The sequence below is a fragment of the Pelodiscus sinensis genome, chromosome 3, assembly GCF_052426305.1.
Source record: "Pelodiscus sinensis isolate ZL-2025 chromosome 3, ASM5242630v1, whole genome shotgun sequence".
Lineage (NCBI taxonomy): Eukaryota > Metazoa > Chordata > Testudines > Trionychidae > Pelodiscus > Pelodiscus sinensis.
This window is the reverse complement of record NC_143054.1, coordinates 57097438-57112432: the sequence shown is the minus strand read 5'-3', so window position 1 is coordinate 57112432 and position 14995 is coordinate 57097438. Positions and strand designations below refer to the sequence as shown.

Sequence of the window (14995 nt, the reverse complement as noted above, 5' to 3'; positions counted from 1 at the left end):
ACGCTGTACTGTAAATTTACTTACTCCAGAACACTCGTGCAGTATAGAAGCTCTGCATGTTTTTGTGCAAGAACAGTTGTTCTTGCTCAAAAAGTGTGCAGTGTAGACGTAGCCTTTGTGTACGGGTGCAAGCGGGGAAAGATAAGAGAATTTGTAAGTGATAGGATTAATAATTGCTGAAGGATGTGTTTTTATTTTGTTTTTGTTTTTACTGAAATCCAAGAAATATACCCCGAAAAATGTGCAATCATTGCTTTGATTAAATGTTATTTGGTTCCTTTATTAGTGGTCTTTAAATTGTTAATTCCATCTTCATTGTGGTTGTTACTTCTATTATTGTAATGTTTAGGAGTCCCAGTTTTGCATCAGGACCCCATTCTGTTAGGCATTGTGTGAACACAGAACAAAAAGATAGTTCTTGTTCTTTTCTCAAGAAGATGCTTCATATAACCAAGTCTACTTTAGTTAATTAATTTAATCCGCATTACAGACCGTATGCAATGAAAAACTGGCCTTTGTCTGCTTGTACAAAAAACCCGCTTAGTTAGGAAGACTGGTTCTGATTCTAAGGCATAAGTACTATTTTTTAACAGTCGTAACAGGCAACACTCTTCTGCCTATGATCAGAGGTGTGTGACACCATCCGTCACCATATTGGACAAACGGATAAGATTTGTTCAGGGATCTGTGACCTGAAGCTGGTCTTCCTTAGCTGACCACTCTGTTCTAGAACTCAATTGTAGAGATAATGAGAAGAGTCATGTGGTGCTCACAAAAAAAAGTTAGCTAGAATAAGAGTCCCATCATGGAGAAGAAACCCACTTTCCCTTCCCACCGCTAAGGGAAGAACCAGAAGTTTTTCTCCCCACTTAGGCAAAGTTTAGAATTTAGCATGGCTGTGTCAGAGGGCAGGTCTAGAAACTTCCTCCTCTTCCCCACACCATTTTTTTGGTCATGTAACTCTATTTGTAACTCTATTTGTTATAGGAACTTTTAACAGCTATACATGCAACCCTGCCAGCATGGATAGAAGGGGTGGTGCTAACATAGAAGAATTGCCAAATATAAAGATACATTTAAGCAGGCTCTTTCCCCTTACTCCTTGCCAGTTTCCTCAATTCTCAGTGTGCTGAGGCAGAGTATTTAGGGACTTTTCTGGCCTTTTTCAGTCTGCATGTCTTTCTCTTTAGTAGCTTGGCCTGGGAAGGAGCAAAGATCTATGGTTTTCTGGCTATTGCAATACTCATAAGGTGCAGATAGTTTTCATTCAGTAGACCCTTATAACTTGCTGTACCATTTTATTAAGACAAAACCTGTATCTTATTGAGATCTCAGTGAGATATTTTCTGTGTATTCAAATTAGGAAAAATACTGAAGTGTTGGCTGGCTGGCTGGCTGAGTGTAGGTCGAAAAAAAGAGTGAGAGTGCGAGCAAGCAAAAAAAGACTTTGTGGGATCTTCTTGGTACATATATATTATAAAAAGCGTAAAAATTACATTCAATTTAAACTATAGTGTTCAGGAAATTAGTGCTCCCTAGGAATCCTAATGGCACACTTGCATCAATATCTGAGTTATCTTTTGATATTGAACTAGAAATAGATTTGTTATGTTCACTTGCTTATCTTCCCCAGTTTGTCAGCCACCTTTTGATGAAGTAACAGTATGGTTACTGTAGTAGAATGATAATAAGTGTAAGGGGCTGTCAGCTCATTCCAAAATATATAGAAGCTTCACTACCAGTTTTTGAGGTTTTTCTGTTTTAGCTCATGGGGCCATGTGGCCCTCTCAGGCAATAGCATATTTTCATCAGTAATAGCATCAGCACTGTTGTTGGTTAAATGGAAACAAAAATTGTCCCTCCTCACAGTTTCCCTCACATCCAGCCTTCTGCTTCCTTTTCACTTCAAACATTGATCAGCCAAGCCTCCAGGTGCCCTTTAACATACTTTTTCTTTATTTTTGGCTTTCTGTCATTTGACATCCAACATTGTTCATGACAGAAGCCTAAAAACACAAAGATAATGACAAAAAAAAAAAGTGTGCCCCAAATGCTGCATTATATCTGTGGAATACATGTAATATCTCCTTCTCCCACTGCACCCTTTGCATGTGAGCTAGTCACAATTGGCTGTGTCTACATTGGCCCCTATTCCGTAATAGGGATGCAAATGTAGCACTTTGGAATAGGCAAATCCACAGGGGATTTAAATATCCCCCGCGGCATTTGCATTAACATGGCTGTCACTTTTTTCCGGCTTGTAGATAAGCCGGAGAAAAGCGCCAGTCTGGACTTTCAAGTAGGAATAAGTGATCCTCCGGAAAAGAGCTTATTTTCCGGAGGATTGCGTCCAGACTGGTGCTTTTCTCCGGCTTATCTACAAGCCGGAAAAAAGTGGCAGCCATGTTAATGCAAATGCCGCGGGGATATTTAAATCCCCCGCGGATTTGCCTATTCCAAAGTGCTACATTAGCATCCCTATTACGGAATAGGGGCCAATATAGACGTAGCCAATTGAGTTCCTTGTGCTCCCCAGTGCCTGACTACTCAAAATGGGATATGCAGGGCAAGTAGTCTATGACCCTGCTGGTCACCTACTGAGTTTATATGGGAGCAACCTACTCCACATCCTGTAAATGTAATAGCAGTCAGGCATTGGAACCCTGGCTATGTCAACCAGAATGCCTTTAGAATGCTTATTTTTAGTGACTCGGCATCAGTTCCTCCCCACTGCCACTCTAATGCAGGCTTGGAGTTAAAGTATTAGCATAGCCTACAATGTGATTTCTGTTTGCTTAATGCTTTGCTGTTTGATTAAAGGTTTAACACTCTGAGCTTTGCTAAACGATGTAATTTTTCCATTTTGAGTATGTTCTGTCTTTTCTAAAAAAAAAAAAAGTGAAAATGATGCCACTCTTTCCTTTTTCTTCTCCTGTTTGATGCAAAATATCCTTGTGTTCTTTTCACAGTGAGCTTCATCCAGATGGACTGCCACGGGCTTACACTATTATACTGCTGTTCCGCCTTCTTTCAGAAACCCCCACTGAGCCATTTGCAGTTTGGCAGATTACAGACAGAGATTTAAAACCGCAAGTTGGAGTAATTCTTGACCGTAAGGACAGTTTTACTTATTGCATAGCAAATTTGTATATAGGCGTTTCAGTTGTTTTGCCTTCAAAACCAAATATTCCTACCTGGAAAAAAATATTGCTTTGTGTTCTATAAGAATTTTAAAATATTATATTTCAATTAATTATTCAAAAATATTTTAAAGCACGTTTTTTAATTATTGTTATTATTATTAGATCAATGGATTGTACACTTTCTCAAATCCAGGTCTTTAAAATTATCCTAGTAATCCCTCTGTATAAAAGTATACATGGCAGATCTGTACATATGTATGTATATTTCTAATGTGGCAGAGTTCTCGTCTTTGAATAACATTAGTACTGTGCCCCAAATTACATTCATTTATTGTATTTTCTTGTTACAGCTTCCACCAAATTACTGTCATTCTTTAACAAGGATACAAGGGGAGAAGTTCAGACAGTAACTTTTGATGATAATGAAGTAAAGAAACTCTTTTATGGAAGCTTCCACAAGGTAAAGGATTAAAATTATATGCATATTGTTTTTCAGAGTGCTTCTCTGTTAAACAAACAAGCAAACAAAAGAGCGGTGGTAGCTATACTTTATACTGAAACATAAATTTACATAGTATTTTTCAAAGCTCCTATTGATCTCAGTGGAAATGTCATGGGGTCCAGTGTTAGAATGAATGTGCCAAAGGTGTGGAGGGAGAGCCATCTGTGGACAAGAGGCTGGAGACTCTTCCAAACATGTGAGACAGCAAGAAAATTGTGAAGCAGAAAATAGGGAAAGGAATCTATAGAGAGGAAAGATTGGGAGGAGCTTTGGGAATGACAGAGAAAAGAAATAAAGCATGAAGAAATATGTTTGGGTGAGAGACTATGCAGTCATTTATGAGGCATCTGTAGTTTAAAAGATAAATAGCTATTTGAATTGGAGTTAGGTGCTTAACAAACATAATACATGTAATGACCAGTAATTATACTAAGTGCATTGGCTTTTGAAATATTGAGTGTAAACTATTCAGTATGAATTTTCACAAAGGTGTCCCTCACTTAATTAAGAGCAGATTACTGTATCTGGAGAAGTCTCAGAAGGGGTACTCTATAACTTAAAAAAAAAAAAAGCTTAAAAAGCAAGTGTTCCTGTAGCTCTTTAGCCCTGGTTTACACTAGGGAGTTATTTTGAAATAACTCCCCTTATTTTGAAATAACAAGCGGAACATCCACACTACCAAGCCCTTTATTTCAAAATAATAACTTGTGCTTGTCATGAGGAATAATGCTTATTTTGAAATAGCTATTTCAAAATAGTGTAGTGTGGATGCTCCACAGCTGCTATTTCAAAATAACTACTCCCCAGAGTCATTCAAAGTAATTACTTCCCAGTGTTTCCTGGTTCTTTAAGTGGAGGTAGTGCAGACTAATTTTGAGGCTTCCGGTAGTATGGACACACTATTTCAAAATATAAATCTGTTAGTCTGTAAGGTGCCACAGGATGCCTCCTTGCTTTTGCAGATTCAGACTAACACAGTTACCCTTCTGATATTTCAAAATAGTTATTTCAGGTGTTATTATTTCAAAATAAGTTATTTCAAAATTATTTTCTAGTGTAGACAGGCACTTAGGGTATGTCTGCACTAGCCTTCGAACTAGGGAGGCTATTGAGGGTGACTGAAATTGCAAATGAAGTGCAGAATTTAAATATCCCGTGCTTCATTAGCATGTTCCTGGGTGGTCGCCATTTTGGAAATTGACGAGCCCGGAATAACTGCCCGCATCTACACGCGGCAATGAAATGGGAGTTCGAAGTAATGCCCTAACTCGAATTAGCTGTTATTCCTCCTGGAATGAGGTTTAACTGCTAATTTGAATTAAGGGCTTTACTTCGAACTCCCGTTTCACTGCCGCGTGTAGACGCGGGTGGTTAGTCCGGGCTAGTCAATTTCCAAAATGGCGACCACCCGGGAATATGCTAATGAAGCGTGGGATATTTAAATGCCGCGCTTCATTTGCAATTTTGGTCGCCCTCAGTAGCCTGCCTAATTTGAACTAGGGGGCTAGTGTAGACATACCCTAGACTAACAAAAAATATAAATAGGTTTCGTGGACACAACCTACTTCTTAAGATGACAAATATGGAGCAAGAGGCATAAGCACCCAGTGGTTGATAAAGTCTGTTTTCAAGCATGTTTTCTTGAGCTGGAACTCGGACTTCTTTGAAAGCTAGCTCCAGAATCTCTCCTGTCTGTATCATCATCTTCAGCTTCCAGCATGTGCATAGAAGCTTTGTTCAAATGTTTTCCAGTTACAGCTGTGCCTTGAGTCAAGGGAAATGAAAACTTGCTTGATTTCTCAAAATTAAGATCTGTGCCAGCTCGTAGTCAGCCTTAGGCTCATTTAGATGAATGAGGTAAGTGTATCTGTTGGTTGAGCAGAGCACAGAGAGTCGGGAGATCAGAATTCTATTCTTCTGTATGCAGCCAGCTTAGTCTGGGAACTTGATTGATTCCTTTAACTTTTCACTATCTCAGAATACCCATCTGTAAAACGCACCCAACACCAACTTTTATAATGTCTCTTTGATATAGTTAGTGTGTGTGAGCAGGATACATATACAACAAATACCTCTGCTTCTTGTTTGCTATGCAGGGGGTTGGCACCTGAATAGGCAGTGGCTTAATAGGAAAAATATAGAGGGGAACATTGGGTCAAAAGAAATAACTAATGTAAATACTATATTTTGACTAAAACCCAGAGTTTCAGAATTGTATAATGCATAAATAACGAGATGTTTAACTGTTACCCCAGTTTCACACAGTTATAGTAATTTTATGCACAGTTTACGCATATCCATTTTTTTGGCTACTTATTTCTGAAAATTTGATCTGAACAAGGAGTTGAAAGAGTCTGGCCAAGACCATATGAATACATAGTCCTAAACATCTCTTTCTACTTTTTTAAGTAGACCACAAAAATGAGTTACAATGACATTTTCAGTCAGCTGGAATATATGTCCTCTTTGCTTTTCTTTCCCTTTTCCTTAGCTTTCTTCTGACCACTGCATGTGGTTGCAGAATATACCTTTATTGATACTAAAATAAGATTGCTACTATTGCTAGCTGATCCAGATCTTATTGTGACCCTATCCTACTCCTAGGGACCTCAGTGAAAGCAGACTAAATTTTTTTTTTCTGTAGTAACTGGAGGGTTTTTTTGTGCCAGCATTCTATGTTGAACCATGATCCTCACACCTAATTAAAACACAAGTGAATAAAAGTCGCTCACTGCTAGCTTTTTTGCAATTTAACAAGCACAGTCTACTGCCAAAAACATCATCTTGGGTACATGTCCTTTCTGTTGTAGTGAACTTTTCTTTCTCCACTTTAAGAAATGTTTATCCCAGGGACTTTGGGAAAGATGTCGTAAGTAGGTTGAATCACAGCTGCATAGGACCTAAATCTAGGGTGGTCTCTTTTTTTATGCTTGTCCTTCAGCCCTTTGTCTTTCTTTCTGTGACAGTTCAGTAACATACTTGAACTTTAAGTAGTTTTGTCCTTATACATAAATGGAGTAATACTGTCAATAAAATGTAGTATAAATATTTTTCTTGGCCTTAAAGTAATATGCATATTTATAACAAAAATCACTTATAAAATGCATACCGTATTAGCACTTAATATGTCTTATTCCAGATGTCAGTCTCAGAATTCAAACTTCTGTTCTAGAGGAATATAAAATACTTGAGTCATTTGTCTAAAGCTCTGAGCGCTGGGCTGCCAATGTTCATTTGCGGTTACCATCATTAAAGACATTCACAGCCAGCAACATGTTGTTCTTAGCATTCTACTATGAATTTAGTAAGGGTGACAAAGTTCTCTGATATTGCTTGTAATAAAAATCAGCTTAGAAATCAGAACTCATGGAAATAAAAAGATAGGGAGCTACTTGTGTGCATTTACTACATTTAGGAAGGCAAGATAGGAATGCAGCATTCGATGTTTTTGTCATTAAATAAGTACAGATACTTACCAGACCACCAATAATTCAGGAGCAGCAGTCCTTTGCAGTCTACAAGAAAATCCAGGTCCATAAACAGGCTACTAAGTTATTCTATAAGGGCAATTGAAATATGTATCTGTTCTTTGATGGGGCAGAATGTTTCGTTGTGCCTTAGTCCCAGAACTGAATCAGTAGGCCAGATTCTGAGATTATTTATACCAGCATCGATCTGGAGTAATTTTGACTTCATTGGAGGTATTCTGGATCTCACATCAGCATAATTGGGATCAGAATCTTGTCACTGGACTTTCTCCAACCTGACAGCTGTGTGTGAGTCAGACTCTTGATGATGGCTTGATGGGACTACCCTGCTCATCCACCAGGAATCAAAGACCCATGTGCATATGAAGGGATGAATGCTATGTCAGACATGTTGATTATTAATATAGTATAATTTTAGATGTCTGAATGCACTGTATCTGAAAATCCTAATTATCCAAATCGACATGTTGTCCCTATGGTAGTTGAAATAATATTTGTTTATTTGAACACCAATTACTTGAAAGTTTTGCATTGGAATAAAGAAGAGTGTATGGTAAAAAAGAATATTTGCACTTTCAGCTAGTAGAAATTCTTGGGATTTGGAAGGAAGGTGTCTCTTACACATTTTAAACTGAACTTTAGAATTTTTATCGCTATCCAGTATGAAAAAGATGATAAAACTTTAAAATATGACCACATGTATTCCAAAATAGAAACCATTTTTGTGGTTTTCATTTGATGACTTACAGATTCATTCAGTGAAAAGCAGTTAACCTACACCTAATGGTACAAGGGAAATTAATGTCGGCATATTGGTAGGCTTTGTGTAGTTTAGCTATGGTAAAGACTATTGAATCTGGCAGGTCCTTTAGGAAAAATGTTGGCTCCTGGATTCAGCCATTAAAATTACATATAAACTTCTTGGAGAGACACATTTCTTTTATTGTTCTATGCTAGATTTTCTTTTAGATTACAGTCTTCCAGCAGTTGACTACAGAAATTTTTGTAACACATTTATGCCTTTATTTCTTATGATGTGAGTTTTTAAAATAGGACAGTAGTGTATGTAGTTTGTTGATATAGCTCAGTTAATTGGAGCTAAGAAAGCTAGTAACTTTTTGGTGCCAGAAATGGCAACTGAACTGAGTCAGAAATGATGTTGTACATATCTGGTTAGAAATTGGAAGAAATGTTTTTCTTAAAGTAGAGGATGTTAAAAAGAATTCAAACTGAAAAAAATCACATATTTACGATTTACTTTAGGTAAACACGCAAACATTTTAATTACAGATGTGACTGAGCTATGAAATTCTAGCCTGGATTCCAAGTCAGATCTAATGATGACCTGGAGAGGGTTCTCAAGTGTCAATGAGAAACCCATATTAAGTTTTCACTACAAAACTAAAAGGAACCATGGGGTATTTTTCCTATTTTGAATGGGGGTTTAATAGTACAGCACTGATATAAACATTTCCAAAGTTCATTGGCATTCATATTCATTGTTCTAGTTTGTACCCATCTGTTTATAAGTTGGTAATATGGTGTGAGACTTAATTGCTATATGCAGATAAACTTTTGGTGCAGGTGAAAAATATGTGCACACTTTAAATATATATTAGTTCAAGTGAATTATATCTATGGTACGGTTAAATTTAATATACAACTGGTAAAAGTTGTATGACAGTTGAATTGTGTGTCAAATACTGTATAAGAATAAATTTAGGATCTTGTCATAATGCCTAAAATTTATTGTTATGGGAGAATTCATCACCATCCAGGACTATATATCCAGTTATCTAGCCATAACATATTTTGGGCATGCTGGATTATACTTCTATTCTTGTTTTGCAAAATGTGTTCATTTTTTGTTCACTTCACAAAAATTGTACTAAAAAGCTCATAGTATATGTAGTATTATTAAGTTGTGAAACTAAGTGAATTTTAAAATGACCAAAACATGATGGTAGTTTGTAAAGTCTTTATTCTAATGATATAAAGTAATATATATTGTTTGGAGGGTTTTAGGTAAGCTAAGCTAATGTCTTTGAAACAGCTCCGCATGGAAAACAGCTAATTCTCAGAAGATTGGCCAGTCACTTGTAGACTCAAGACATTTAAAAGAATTTCTGTTTCTTTAAACTTTATGCCAAACTTTTTGAAGTAGTCATCATATATACTGTGATAAGAGGAAAATTGGAACATAAATAGGATATACTTTAAGAATTGTCTACTTCTTAGCACTCCTAAACTGTAAACATTTAACAGGCAGAGTTATGTGGGACCTGTGAAACCTTTCTATTGCTCTGGGTCATGAGTAAACTTATGGGCCTCTGGCCAGTATTGGCCAAATTCGGTAAATAGGCAAAACTTCAGATATAAGTAAGAAGTCAGTGGGCAAATCATCTTTGTGATCAGCAAGCCCTCCAGTAGGTTACAGAAACATTCAAGAGTAACTCAACTTGAAACAAAAAAGGAGCGTGTTTCTGATAGCTCATCTGTGTGTCACTTGTTTCCTGATTCTTGTGTCCCCTTTACTGTTTGTGCAGTGCTTGACCCCTCTGATCCATAGATAAACATAGTGACTGAGGGAATTCAAGCTGTAAAGGACTGAATATTTTGGAGGCGGGGCATTCTTTCATTTTATTCATTCACAATCTGGGTATTTAACCCTGTACAGTCACAGCAGGACAAAACAACATGTTTTACATATATTGCTTCTTTACCTTTAATTACCTCTGATTTTCATAACAGACTTCATTCTCCTTTCACCATAGCCTTGTTTCCTTTGCTCCTATATTTCATTTCTTTTGGTCATTCTTCTTTCTCCTACTTTTCCTTTTTTTCTTCTTTCCACTTTTCTGTTCTCTGGTGCATTTGATATGTTTGTTGGTTTTTGTTCCCCTTTTCACCAATCCTTTCTTCTCCCTTCACCAGAGTTGTCTTGTAACGACATTACCTTGACTGACTCATCTGTATGACATGAACACTGGATATCCAGATCTATAACAATCTATTGTCTCAGCTATCAGATTAGATCTGTTAGTTACACATTAGTAGCAGACTCATAAAACTCTTGTGTGGTCCCAGCTCTTACAGCAATATTCATTACGTTCATTTCTTTCAGTTCTGTTCTTCATTAACTTCTTTCCTACCGTCTTAGAACATTTTTATTCAAGCTTTTAAAACTCGTGTCAATAGATTGTGGTAGTTCTATGGTTTAAATTATGCTATTCTTTTATTTCTTGATTTTACTCGTTTATTCATTTTACCAATTTTTCGACTTATTATAAAACAGCCAATATGTGCTCTACTTTCCTGAAATTAGCACTTTCCCCCTTTAGAAACTAGGTTCTGGAAAGGGAATAAAAATAATATGAAAATACATAAAAAGCTAAACATCATTAAAAGTCAAGTATATTCACAGGCTTTTAGTTACATTGCTATTTTTAAACCTTTTTTTTTAAGGTTCATATTGTTGTAACCCCAACAAGTGTTAAGATTTACGTTGATTGTAGTGAAGTAATAGAGAAACCAATTAAGGAGGCTGGAAATATCACAACTGATGGTTATGAAGTACTTGGAAAACTGTTGAAAGGTGATCGGAAATCAGCAACGGTAAGCAATAAACTTGTATTTGTTTCTTAACTCAAAACATAATTATTTCTGTATAAACATTGATTTTCTCAATGAAAGGACTTGAATGGACCAGTAAAACACCAGTTGTGGCACCAGATCTAGTACACTTTTTTGTACTGCAAGACAGTGTTCCCTCTAGGACTAGGTCTACACTGCAGCCTTTTGTTGGCAGAGACAATGCAAATAAAATGCTCATTAGCATGTGTCGGGATGTCATATTCTCTGCCAATGCTTTTTGTGGAAGAGGTTTTTGTGCAAAAACAAGCAGTGTAGACGGGGCCATTTTGCTCAAAAATCCCCTTTTGAGCAAGACTCCTTATGCCTCAAAAAAGGAGGTATACAGGATCTTGCACAAAAGGAGGTTTTTGCCCAAAACGTCCCCGTCTACACTGCTTGTTTTTGCGCAAAAACCTCTTCCGCAAAAAGCATCAGCAGAGAATATGCAAATGACAGCATGAGACATGCTAATGAGCACTTAATTTGCATTGTCTCTGCGGACAAAAGGCTGCAGTGTAGCCTAGCTGTGCAGCAACACAACTTCACAGGTGATTTATCAGCCCCTCCCAGTCAGAGGCTCAGGGCTCCATGCCCAGAATTGACTGACCCCAGAATTGACTGACGGGGTGAGACTGATTAATCACCCGTGAAGCTGTATTACAGCACAGTTTAGAGGGAACATTGCTGCAAGAACAAATATGAGAAATTTGATATTTAAGGACTCTGTTGTAGTAGAAAAAGATCTAACAAGTCACAATGGGTGGAAGATGAAGCTAGATGAATTCAGACTGTATATAAAGTGCAAATATTTTAAAGGTGAGGATAACTAGCCATTGGAACAACTTATTGCTGGCACTTTTAAAATCAAGATTGGTTGTTGTTTTTCCCTAAAATATTTGCTCTTCTTCAAAGAGCAATTAATTCTGGGAAGTCCTATGGCTGTTACAGGAGGTTAGTCTAAATAATCACAGTAGTCCCTTTGGCTTTACAATCTATGGTGAATGACTGCTGCTGCAATGAAAGCCATGTCAGTTGTCCTAGTACAATGGGCTCACTATATAGTTAGGGGATAATCAGTACTACTTTTTGGGCTTCATAAGAGCCTTAATTCATCAGTCTAACCTTTTTATATGCAGGCACTAATGGGTTTCTAGTGAGAACATGGGATTAGGTTACAGGATTAGGGCACCATAGGTGAAAGACAGGAAACTTTCATCCTGCAGCCCCATCTAAGGGCAATATTCTACCTTTCTGTTTTCCTGCTGAAAAATTTCCCCTGATGTCAGTTTTGCACATGGATTTGGGTTATGTACAACCCAATGATTGCAGTCCTTAAAGCTAGTCCAGATAGTCTTAGGCTAAATTCTAAGTTGATATCTGAGTCTTTAGCAGATGTAGCAACTGCATTCTTTATTAAGTGTTGTGAAATATTTGTGTATTCAGTTATCTTTTTGCTCCAGAACGGAGCAGGAGGTCAACAGGAGCATTAGTCCTTGAGGTAAATCTTGGCATTAATGAAAAGCGTTATATTTTTTGGCATTTTTTCTTTTATTCTTATAAAAATGGCTGTGTAAAGTTGAAGTATATTAACTGTGTGCAAAATGGAGCATCCTGTAGACTCTTCATTCTTTAATATATTAATATTAGGTTACTTCTCTCTTGAAACTTTTCTAATTAATGCTGCAAGGAATAAAAGAATATGAAAGAAATTTCCTTTGTTTTACAGTTTGAAATCCAGAGTTTTGACATGGTATGCAATGCTGTTTGGACTAGCCGTGATAAATGCTGTGACCTTCCTTCAATGGTAAGTATAAGTGAGCCAGATCTTATTCAGGAAATAGTATTCATAAAAGACTTGACAACTTTCATATTAACCAGCTATTATGCTTCATACCACCAGTCTGTCTAAATCACAACTGTCAAAGCTGGCAATGCCAAGCTCCATATTTCAAAGTCTTCTGTGGGAAAAAAATAGGGTCAGAATGTTCTGAAATAATTTGGCTCAAGAATGATGAGAGACAATTATCACACAGTGTCAAAAATATATTCGATTTTTCAATAAAAATTAACTTTCTTGCTCTTATGTATATTATGCCCACATTCATTTGTGTTAAATCAGTTGTATGATTGAGCTTTAAAAAAATCCCATTTATTTTTGACTGTGTTTGTTGATTCTCCAAAGCAATAATTTCTATCTTGGTGAGGGAATAGTAGTGGATTTTGAATTAGAGCATATAGAACACAAGTAAGATTGTGCACCAATGTTTGTTCCTGCCTCTCTGCTATTGTAAATATTCCATTGCCTTAAGAAAATCCTAGAGGAAATAAACTAAGAACAAATTTTAAAAAAACAGTAGGAAATCTTGCAAATTACTTTTTTTTCTCTTGAATTTTGATATAATTCAAAAAGAGTTTTTTCTTGGGTAATGGACATTGTTTTTATTTTTGTTGTGGGGAAAAACACCACCAGCTTTTAATACATTCCTTTTAAAGAGAGTGAAATGATTGTGCTTGAATTTTCAGAGGGATGAAGCAAAATGCCCAGCTCTCCCAAATGCATGTACATGTACACAAGACAGCGTGGGACCCCCGGGACCTCCTGGACCTTCTGTAAGGATTTATTAATACAGAGCAATTGTCTGGGTTTTTTTTAAACTTAAAGGAAGTTTTTCTCAAAATGTCCTTATTTTGAGAGTAAAGAGTAATGGCAGAAATCAAATAAGCAGTTCCATAGAGCTCTGTTAAAGTGCACAGAATGCTTACATTTGATCTCCCGGTGTTTCTTTATGACATAGAAAAGCCAGCTGTGCCCCCGAGTGCCATACTGCGTGGTGGTTTTGTGAAATGTAGAAATATCAACAAGGAAGAAAGTTGGGATCACCAGATTCATGACACTATTTATCAGCTCCTTTTTTTGTGGTTTAAAACATGTCAGACTTTGCCACCTTTTCCTATTCTGTATAGTATCCTAGTTCTTAAGTAGTCTCCCTGAGGTCAATATGATTGCATATGGAGCAAGACATTCATTTTGAAGGAACTCACAGCCCTCTAAGATCCTCCCAGTTTCTCATCCATTGGCTAGAGAGAACCCATCCAATTGACTTCAAGGAGTTCAGTGCTGCCAGACTCCATCCCAGGGCTCTGGAGGGATGGAGCTGAGTGATCTAATAGAAGTATTACATGGCTGTGTTTAAGGAAGGCACTTATAGCCTTTGTATCTACAAAGCCAGAACAGGCTGTACAGCTCCAGTCAGTTATGCCATTACTTTCAAATAAGAATATAAGATTCATTCTAACTAGACATAGAAGTTTTTCTGTGCAATGTATTAAACAATACCCTTTCCCTATAAATGGAGTTCAAGGTCCACTATGTAGTACAATTGATTTCTTAATGGGTACAAGAAAAGCCTGGATTATCATATTGATTCCTAACCATATGGGAGTTGAGCCGGCACTGTGGTAAATTTACATGCTGAGCTCCCTTCTTTTATTTTACCGATGTTTTTTCCAGAGAACTCTGATGGTGTTTTTTGATAGTTCCCTTAAGACTGGCTTAGGTATCTGCAGAAATGTGGGCCCTTTCAAACAGTCTTTCAAAGACCTCTCGAAAGTACCAAAACATGAAATGAGTAGAGCTGGATGGAGTTTTATGACTCAACCTGATTTCACAATCACAGAGGGCAACCTGGTTTCCTAAGTGGGGTGCAAACCTTCCGGCTGCCCTGGAGTGATTGCTCCTCCTGCATCTGTGATTCCTGCTGAGTCTTTGCAGATGATGCCAGAGAGGCCTGGAGATATGCTCAGAACATTTCCACCTCTGTACCTTGAGTTTCAGAGAGCTCGAGGGATCCAAATAGTAATCCCAGATAATAAACAGCTTCAGACTGAGCTGTCAGTTGCAATAGGCATATGGGCCATTTCTCCAAATAGTATAGTACTTTGAAGGCAACACTGAGATCCTCTCCTACTCCCAACCTTCTTTGCCTATTTGACCCCTGTTAGTTCTTCTCAATCCTTCAGAAGCTGGTTCTCAGGGGCTGCTACAAACCCCAGTCACTAATATTTCTGTGATCTCTGTATGGAGACTAATGGAGTGAATAATCCACCGAAAGCTGCTTGGAGAGCATAAATTCCCTGTTTCCTGAGCATCAACATGGGTCTTCTAGATTAGTGAGGTTGTTGCTGATTTGATTTACTTGGGATCTGATGCAGCTCTTACTCCTGTTTTA

The 14995-nt window shown here is 37.3% G+C and overlaps 1 protein-coding gene across 1 annotated transcript in view; it reads left to right on the top strand.

Moving 5' to 3' along the window:
- Positions 1 to 14995, top strand: part of COL12A1 (collagen type XII alpha 1 chain) — a 154305-nt gene that overhangs the window by 113682 nt on the left and 25628 nt on the right. The window contains 5 exon segments of the mRNA XM_089777144.1: positions 2970 to 3112; positions 3494 to 3603; positions 10599 to 10748; positions 12493 to 12570; positions 13290 to 13376. Of these exon segments, the coding sequence (XP_089633270.1) occupies positions 2970 to 3112; positions 3494 to 3603; positions 10599 to 10748; positions 12493 to 12570; positions 13290 to 13376 (568 nt within the window).